Genomic DNA, 9,674 nt, shown 5'->3' with positions numbered 1-9,674 from the left:
TACAGCTGCCGGCCTACACCACAGCCACAGCAACATGGGATCCGAGCCACATCTGTAACCTACACCACAGCTCAGGGCAATGCTGGATCCTTAACCCACTGAGCAAGGGCAAGAATTGAACCTGCAACTTCATGGTTCCTAGTTGGATTCGTTAAGCACTGAGCCACGATGGGAACTCCCATGAGGACTTGTTTATCTCTTAGTTACTTCTCCCAGTGTGTAGGCTGCTGGAGGAGTTTTACTCTATATTGGGATCTCACTACATCAAAGGAAGAACTAATACCCAGACAAGAACCTGGGCAACTTCAGGGAATTTGACGCAGAAATTCATGATGTTAGGGCACCTCCAATAAAAGACTCAGTTCCGACTAACTACCTCTCTCTATGACTCTACCCAATTTATAAATGCCCAGAATAATTTGTTTGATCAGTTGTAACAGTTCAGATCATGTGACCATCCTTTTGTGGCCAAGGGAAAGGATCCTGCTATGGGTAATCCCACCATAACCAAATAGAATGAAGCTGCTCAAAGGAAGAGATTTGGGGAGACAGAAATATTGTCTAATCACAGAACATAAGGAAGAGGAGGGAGTGACAGATGATGTAAGACAAGGAACAAATCTGGAGAACATGGTTTTAGCTCTAGAAATGTCATAACACGTTACTGTGTTAACATTTGATTCAGTCAGGTTCCTGGCAGAAAGCAGAGGGGACACCAAAATAAGTGAGGTGAATAAAGGAACTAAGGTCAACAGCATGGGCAGTATCAAAGGAAATCGACAATGGATGCAGCCACTCAGGACTAGTAAAAATGGGGAGTCATTACCACCCTAGGCCCGCAGGAATAAGAGGAGCGGGTACCAAATCTTCTCAGAAAGAGCCACCTAGGAGAACTGAAACCTTCAGCAGAATGGTTGACATGAAGCAACACTGCATGCAAGAGCAGAGGAAATACCATGATTCCACTTTCTTATCTACTAAGACTTCTCTTGGTCTACCCCTTTTCAAAATCCAACCAGAAGCCACAGAACAAAAAACCCATTGCTAGAGCCCACAAAGGCAGAGATTCTCCTGGAGCAAAGGTGGGTGGTAAAGATGACATATCTGGAGACTCACTTTTCTACTTGTTGCTTCAGTGGCATAAAAAACTCAAAATGATCAACCCTCAAGATTTCAATTTAAATGGAACTAAGGTTGTGTTCCCCGGAAGAAGCATTTCTTCCTTAGGCACTAAGACCTCCCAACTCATCAAACCCAAAGTTACAAAGCAAATGAAGTAAAATTGCCTTCAGTGGAAAAACTGCTGTAGTTCTCAGTGGTGAGAGTCCCACTTTGATCCCTAGATTTCTTTTTTTTTTTTTGTCTTTTGTCTTTTTGTCTGTTGTTGTTGTTGCTGTTGTTGCTATTTCTTGGGCCGCTCCCGCGGCATATGGAGGTTCCCAGGCTAGGGGTTGAATCGGAGCTGTAGCCACCGGCCTACGCCAGAGCCACAGCAACTCGGGATCCGAGCCGCGTCTGCGACCTACACCACAGCTCACGGCAACGCCGGATCCTTAACCCACTGAGCAAGGGCAGGGACCGAACCCACAACCTCATGGTTCCTAGTCGGATTCGTTAACCACTGCGCCATGACGGGAACTCCTGATCCCTAGATTTCTTGACCTATGAATCCTGGCTACAGAGAATGCACCACATACTGAACCTTGTAAAACAATGCCTAACCTCATGGTAAGTTAATTCTCAGCTAGTCCTTTTACAGAGCCTTTGGCAAACCGTTAAGTCTATCAAGCAAACTGTCTCTAGATGATGGGGCACATGGTAAAGCAAATGATGTCCCCGAGTTTGAGCCAACTGCTGTAGTTCCTTCACTGTCAGAGACTACATCATACGGGCTATCAGTGATGAGTACAGTTTTCAAGTCCGTGAACACTGACACTGACAGACACTGAAGGTAAGAGACAAATCCACACCCATAGCGCATGTCTATCCCCAAGACAAACTGCTATCCTTTCCATGATGGAAGGCGTCCAATGTAATCTCTTGGCTAAATGGCACCCCTACGGAATGGTGTCATATTAGCTCAGCACTGGCCTCTTGAAGTTTGCCACTCACGAGAGGAAAGAGCCAAGTCATCATTGGTCCATCTTTTCAGCTCACATTCAGGCTCAGTCTCCATTATCGTAATTGTTTTGTTCATGGGCCCACTGAGCAAGCACCAGGGTAGTGGCTGAGGGAAATAGCTGACTGATATCCAAAAGGGTTATCTTACTTATCTGGTCAGTGAAAACAATATCCATAGTGGATACTTTCTGGTGGGCATTTACACAGGATATACATACACCAACCCTGTGCCCATCCAAATAATGTCCACATAACTTATTCCTGCAATACCCTTGTCACCAATCTTTGATTCTTTCTTCTTTCCAACTCCCTGGCCAGCTGGTTAACCCAGAGTCTGAGAAGACTCCGGAGCAGGTTTAAGTTGTGATCCAAGTCACTCTCTCAGTCTCCAGAACCTAGCAAACTGAATATTCCATTTTAGAATAGAATGTTGCTGAAAACAATTTTTTAACTTTATGCACCATATAACAAGTTTATAATGGGCAGTTTCATATGCATAGAAATTCTATGTTCAGGCTATTCCACCAATAGCAGTTAAGAGCTACTTTTCAAGTGGACAAGAGATGTTAAGTCTCTAGAATTCCTGCTATGGCTCAGCAGCAACAAACCTGACTAGTACCCATGAGGACATGGGTTCAATCCTTGGCCTCTCTCAGTGGGTTAAAGACCTGGTGCTGCCGTAAGCTGTGGTGTAGGTCGCAGATGTGGCTCAGATCCCACGTTGCTATGGCTGTGGTGTAGGCTGGCAGCTACAGCTGATTCAACCCCTAGCCTGGCAACTTCCATATGCTGTGAGTGCAGCCCTAAAAAAAAAAAAAAAAAAATTAGGTCTCTTAACTCCAAAACCCTAGTGCAGAGGATTCTTTCAGAGTATTACAGAACACCCCTACCACTAACACTTTCATCCTACTGGGATTTGTTAGGTCACAGAGGAACAGTCACTTGGACTAGATTTGGACCTGCTCCAAAGTCCCCTCTCCAGTCTCCACTCAAAACCAAATGCCTTACAGGCTACTCAGTAAATGACACAGCACATCCAAATGTGACCCGTTTCACACACCCCCCTGCCCCCGCCCTGATCTAAACATATCCAGGTATTATGCCCCTTTCTTAGTCAGAGGTGGCATCAGGCGAAGAAACTTGTCCATCACTTTGGGCAGGCAGTGTGACCTACATCACTGGAGGCATGTTGAAGGCATGTAAGGTTCACAGTACTTCCTGACCTTCCCTGGTCTGGTTTACATCATCAGTGTAATGGATCACCATGATCTTTGCTATCAACATGACCAAGAACCATCAACATTATGGCAGAACATGTAAGTTCAGAGCCCTGAAATAAAACAAAGTATATTGCTGTCCCTGTAACGTGAAGGGAAAACTAATTTTGATTACTTTGCAGTTAGGGATGATGCTAGCTTCCCATTATCAAAAAAAAAAAAAAAAAAATCTTGCTTTAGCTCTTTTCCCCTTGGATCAACATCATTTCTTACAAAAAAAAAGCCTCCTCCAGCCTGAACCTCAAATCTCCTTCCTCAACACCAAAACTCATCCTTTTGCCAGAGCCAGTTTCCCTTCTGGATTCCACCTCCTTCCCACTGAAATATAGAACCAGTATCTTCAAACTTAGTACTCACTGCCCTCTCCCAAGATCCACAGTTAGCATCCTGAAACCAAATTTATCTTAATTTGCTCTTTGAAGGAAAAACTATAGCCTTTTTACAAATGAGGAAACTGAAGTTCAGAAAAGTAAACTCGTCCAAAGTCATCATGGCTCAGGGGGTTAAGCATCTGACGCTGTGGTAGGTCAGACGCGGCTCCGATCCTGTGGTTGCTGTGGCTGTGGTGTAGGCTGGCAGCTGTAGTTCTGATTCAACCCCTAGCCTAGGGACCTCCATACCCCCTGGGTGTGGCCCTAAAAAACAAAAAAATAAACTACTTCTGACTCTAGAATCCATGTTTTTAATCACTATGCTACATCTTCTTGTTCTTGTCCTAATTGTTTCCAAGTGAACTGCAGAACATTTTGCAGGGTTTTAAGTGATGAAATTACCATTTTGTCTGCAATTGCCTTACGCAAATTAACTTTGGAACACGTTAGTTTTCCAAACCAGTTTATTGGCATGCTCTTTCACCCCTGCCAGTGAGTTCTGAGTGATCACATCTTGTCCTTATTCCAGTGAGTGGTCAATGCACACTGGTTTAATGGTCTCTATTCTCAACTAAGCCCCTTCTTCACTAGCTGAATTCACAAAAACACCTGAAAGCCTATGGTGTCAGCCAGACTGCCCCTCTCCTGATACTCCTCTCAAGGCACCCAGCTTAGAGGGCTGATTATGGCATATTAACTTGACCCTTGACTCATTTTGACTGACATACCCCAAAACATAAAGTTACCCTCCCCTGCTGGCGAATTCTGGTTCAAAGCGCTATCAACAACAACAAACTCGAGTTCCCTGATGGCTCAGTAGATTAAAGATCTGGTGTCACCACTGCCGTGGCTTGGGTATGATACCTGGCTGGGTAACTTCTGCATGTTGCAGCCACGGCCAAATAAAAACAACAAAATAGTTTCTGGTTTTCCAGGGGTAGTCAGCAGCAAAAGTTTTAAACTTTGTACACACTGCTTGGTTCTGGTTGCTATTTTCAAAATTGTTAACTGAGTCCTCCCAAAATTCCTTCTCAGTCTCAGTTGTCACTTTCAAAACTCAGCCTCTAGTCCTCACCTCTTATGGATAATGCTGTAAAATCAAGCTCAAGTACCCCTATCCCTTATCTCAACACCCAGAACAAAACTTGCCTACAGATGGGCTCCATTTTGGCTTTCTGGCTACTGCACGCACACAGACACAAACAGTATTTAGGATACAATGAGACAGCCCTTAAGCTCAGCATCCAGTGAGGAATACATGCCTTATTCATCTTTATATCCTGATACAAAGTATTAGACAACTTAGAATAAAAGGCTCAGAAAACCACTGTAAAAACAAGCCAGAGGCTGGAAGTCTTTAGTTTATAAAGGAGCAGATTAAGAGGGAACATTCTTGAGCCCATAATATATAAGGCAGCCTAGGACAGTGAAAAAAAAAACAACAACCAAAACATCGACTAGGAATCAGAAACCTAATTTTTAGCCTTACCAGCTGCCTCCTGAGTCTTGGCAAAATTGCTATTTTCTTAGCCAAAGAAATATTTACTATTTCAACAGCCTTCTAATTGGTCTCTATGTCCCCCATGCAAGCCTCTTCATAAAAAACATGTCTAGGACTATCAGCTCTGAAGCCTAGAATGCATGGGTTGAAATACCAGCTTCATAATTTACAAGCTCTGTAACTTTCTCTTGACTCAATAAGGGTATTACCTATACTGTATAAGGTTGTTGTGGGATTAAATGATACTCCATGTTTAGAATACTCAAGCGCAACAAACATTACATCACTGCTCATAAAACTCTCATCACCCAGATTCCTAAGCAGAGTAAGACAAAAGTCTTCAAATAAGATTCCGCATTAGTAATCCCAGCCCCTCTCATATATTCTATTGCACTACCAGCACTGTTCAGGAAACTGATACTGAGGAGTAACTCAGACCACACAACTACCTAGGCAATTTGGCAGAATAAGTGCTTCTTCACCACAGCCACCTAATGCTTATTCAACTCCTTATGCTGATGCAAAATTTTAGCCACTCACTTGGGGAATCCCTGAAGACCTGTGTCAAACACTTCTATGAAATCGGTATATAATCAGACAAAACACCAAAGGTTAATAGGCAATGTATGTTAAAATATCTTAAAATATAGACAGACTGTGATTTTAAAACAAGTTTGCACAGCGTGATGTATCTCAAAGAAGTCGAACTGGCAAGGAAAGCCTTAGGCTTATGTCATATATCATCTGACTACCAAAAAAACCAATAGATTGTGACAACCCATCTCAGCATGATTTTATAAGAAAATTAAAAGGATTTTAATTTCCAAGTCTTTTTTAAGAAAGCAAAATTAATGCAAATAAGAATGTCAACAAACCAAAGTAGTTCTGTTACATAAATTAACCCATTTATTATAGGCTAGCAAAATTTCCACTGGTGGTGCTTCTACTGGTCCTTCAATTCCTTCAGTCTTCTGATGGCAGACTTTACTGTGACAGCAGAAGTGGTGCTGGAAAGAAAAACAAATTTGGTTCCAAGATAATCAACTAGTTAACATGTGAAACGGCAAGTAAGAAACCTGCCTCCGTTTTACATTATAATCTTAATCTTACATCCATCAACTGTCATGTCTTCAGGATGTGAAGACAATCTCATGCATCTGATTTCTCAGACAGGAGAGCATAAAATTAACAGGAAGAAATGGTTGCAAGAAGCTAACTCATTAAAAGGGAATGGACAGACTGTCAGAAGAAACTAATAAATTATAAGATGTGTACCATCAATGAGCAGTATCAAGAAGACGTCTAAAGCAGTAGAACAGACTAAAGCACGTTTTGGAAATGACAGTACATTTTGCCACAATATTCAGAAAGAGCATTTGAAAAACATCCATCCCACCCCACAGGGAAGACATATGAATACTAATTCATTTTACCATCACAATCAAGTGCACCGCACTCCCCATTTTTGTCCTCAAAACCCCACAAGGTGTCTATCTACCTATATATACACACATCTCCATGTTATCATTTCAACATTTTCCAATTATTTTACACTACTTTAATTTTAAATTTAAAAAAATTTCAGGAGTTCCCGTCGTGGTGCAGTGGTTAATGAATCCGACTAGGAACCATGAGGTTGCGGGTTCGGTCCCTGCCCTTGCTCAGTGGGTTAACAATCTGGCGTTGCCGTGAACTGTGGTGTAGGTCGCAGACACAGCTCGGATCCCGCAAGTTGCTGTGGCTCTGGTGTAGGCTGGTGGCTACAGCTCCAATTCGACCCCTAGCCTGGGAACCTCCACATGCCGCGGGAGCGGCCCAAGAAATAGCAAAAAGACAAAAAAAAAAAAAAAAAAAAAATCAACTACACTAGCTGTATCCCTTTTACTATATGTAAGGTACTAGTACTGGACAGCTGTACACTGACTAGAAGTGAAACACCTCAGCCTTCAGGGTCAGCAACGAATTCTACAACTAGAGGTCTTTGGGGGTGGCTCGAATTTTCAGAATTGGATAACCATAGGAGTCCACACAATAACCAGCATAAAAGTCCACAAGGCAATAGCACCTGGTCCTTGTCAGAGCCACAAAACTGAGAAAGTCCAACCACATTGTTTAAAAGGGCAAAGGTGTGGTAGCCCAGATGGCCTCCATACATATATGACAAGAAACAGCCTGCCTTAAGTGTTCAGCAGTCAGCCCAACAGACCTGTACAACATTCCTTGATGACCCTAATGAATGAATGTAAAATTCTAAAGTAATGTGATCACACTTTAAAAGCATTCTTTTGTTTAATAAGAGTTTAAACTAGCCCATTCAACATCAAACCTGGAATTGTGACATGGTCCACGCACTTTCAGTTACGACAAAGAAATAAGACTCACTTGTAGGTCCAGGCACCACCAGCTACCGTTTTCATGCAGGAACCACAGTGCCAGATGCCCACAGCTCGTCTCTTCATCTTGGTCTGTAAAAGACAACCAATTTTCCCTCTGACCAAAGAACAGCCTTTTATATCACAAAAATCTAAGAATCTAAATTACACTAGAATTAAAGCTGGTGTATTTTACCATTTTTTTCCCCTAACTTCAAGTTTTCTGCTGCAAAATTTGCATAAACTGTGGTGATATTTTCAGGGATGTGGAAGATCTGCAACTCCCCCCCCCAAAAAAAACACAAGAATTGCCGGAATACAGTATTTTTTGCACACAATAAACATACAAACATTAAACAAAGATCTCTACCCGACACTGGTAGACAAAACAGACAGAACTGTGTTCCACAAAACTGGTTTGGCTTAAGCTGGGACTGTCAACTGTTTACCCTTTAGTTCCCACTTGTCGTCACAGGAAAAAAAGGTTTTTACAAAATCCAGAGTTATCAACAATACTCTCGTCTTGCAACTGGTTACCAATTATGTGCAATTCTGAGAACCAGCAAACCATCTATAAACTTCCTTCAAGAAGCCTCACTCCGGAAGGAAACCTTCCCTCCCTCCCTCTTCGCCGCGCCCCCCGCTTCCCGGCCCACAGCCCATCTTACTTTGCCACAGAAGGAGCAAGTGTACTTGGCGTGCTGACTGATTTCAATTTTCTTCACCATTTTCCTGAGGGAAGCACCATAACGGGTCCCGTATTTGCCCACGATTCCAACCTTCTTGGTGCGTTTGGCCTGTTAAAAAAAAAAAAAGTTAGGGAAAAACCCAGCAACAAGGACTCTGACCCTCCACACACCATCCTTCCACCCACCCAGCCCCCGCCTGCTCCCCGCTCGCCCATCACATCCTGGTAAAACCAAGGTCCGAGGGCACTGGGTTAACCCAGCCCGGACGCGCCAGCCTTCGCCAAGCCGCCCCAGTCTCCGTCTGAGGAGCGGCGAAGGCACGGAGGCCGGGGACACAGGACCGAACAGGCGAGCAGAGGCGGGTCGGCGCGAAGAAACCAAGAAAAAGGCAGATGCACGCAGATAGACACCTAGGCCTCACAGGGACCAACACTCACCATTTTGCCGCAAACCCGGTCCGAGCCCAGAGAGGAAGAAGGGTTGTGCGCAGGCGCAGTTTTAGGCGGACGAGCGGAAGCGGCGGCTGGGAGGCCCAGCTAGGAACTGAACTCTATGGTTCGGAGGTCTCCTCCCACCCGGTGCCTTCTGGGTAATGTGGCCGACCTTCTTTCTGACAGGTTTACCCTGATTCACAGATTGCAGCAACGGACTGGATAGCAGAGGCACTTTCTCCCATCGGCATTATTTTACACGTATCTCACCAAGTTCTGCAAAACCAAGTATGATTTCCTCCATTTTACAGACACTTCATATTTTAAGTGACTTGCTCACAGGCACTTGGCTTAGAAAAGTGCTTAACTTTTACGACTCCAAATTTCGTCGCTTTCTGTATAATGCATTCTGAAAGCGGCAAGCCCTGTGCAGGAAGCCAGGATAGCGGTGGCGAAAAACCAAAGCTCCACTCTTACATGTTATAGTCCGGCCAGGGGAAGCCATATGACCTCTTTAACAAGTTATAATTTCAAAGAAATCAGAGCTCTGAAGGAAGGAAGATGGTCCCATCTATCCTAGGAAGAGCCTGGGGCTCCCTGAGAAAGGCTGAGACGAGAAAGCTGGAGAGGAATAGTCACGGTCGAGGTTCGTCTGGCAGCTTCTCCCTCCGTCTCAGTTCTGTTTGCCTGCCGCTCTATTTCAGAATCCATCCCATGGCCCTGATGGGAGGGTGGAAGTACGCACAACCTAAGAGATGAGAATCATCTTCTACTTGGTGGACTTTCTGAGGACTTATGTGGGAAAGACAGCTTCTCAGATATTTCTGAGGGACTCCTCCCAAGAAATAAAGGAGGAGCCAGGATTTATAGGAATTTTGGCGACAAAAACTAAATGGTAGGAACATCAAAATA

General features: G+C 43.8%; 1 protein-coding gene across 2 annotated transcripts; it reads right to left on the bottom strand.

The window, feature by feature from the left end:
- RPL37A (ribosomal protein L37a) lies at positions 6,153–8,929 on the bottom strand. Of its 2 annotated transcripts, none has more exons than XM_021076246.1 (4): positions 8,769–8,929; positions 8,311–8,439; positions 7,653–7,735; positions 6,153–6,277 (listed from the first exon to the last, which is right to left on the bottom strand). In XM_021076246.1, exons 1-4 carry the CDS (start codon positions 8,769–8,771, stop codon positions 6,214–6,216), a joined length of 279 nt encoding a protein of 92 aa, XP_020931905.1. In that variant the 5' UTR covers positions 8,772–8,929; the 3' UTR covers positions 6,153–6,213. The 2 variants fall into 2 exon arrangements, with proteins under 2 accessions (XP_020931905.1, XP_020931904.1); XM_021076245.1 differs by lacking the exon at positions 8,769–8,929 and adding an exon at positions 8,517–8,737.

This window comes from Sus scrofa, chromosome 15 (genome assembly GCF_000003025.6).
Source record: "Sus scrofa isolate TJ Tabasco breed Duroc chromosome 15, Sscrofa11.1, whole genome shotgun sequence".
In the NCBI taxonomy this organism is placed as follows: domain Eukaryota; kingdom Metazoa; phylum Chordata; class Mammalia; order Artiodactyla; family Suidae; genus Sus; species Sus scrofa.
The sequence above is the reverse complement of the archived record's forward strand: the minus strand, read 5'-3'. Positions and strand labels throughout refer to the sequence as shown.

What these genes read in the sequence shown, in the direction of transcription:
- RPL37A (XM_021076245.1), bottom strand. Translation starts at nt 8,546, where the DNA reads ATGGGCGAGCGGGGAGCAGGCGGGGGCTGG. An exon ending in GGGGAGCAGGCGGGGGCTGG is followed by an intron (nt 8,440 to 8,516) that starts GTGGGTGGAAGG and finishes TTTTTTTAACAG; the next exon opens with GCCAAACGCACCAAGAAGGT. An exon ending in CTTGCTCCTTCTGTGGCAAA is followed by an intron (nt 7,736 to 8,310) that starts GTAAGATGGGCT and finishes TGTCTTTTACAG; the next exon opens with ACCAAGATGAAGAGACGAGC.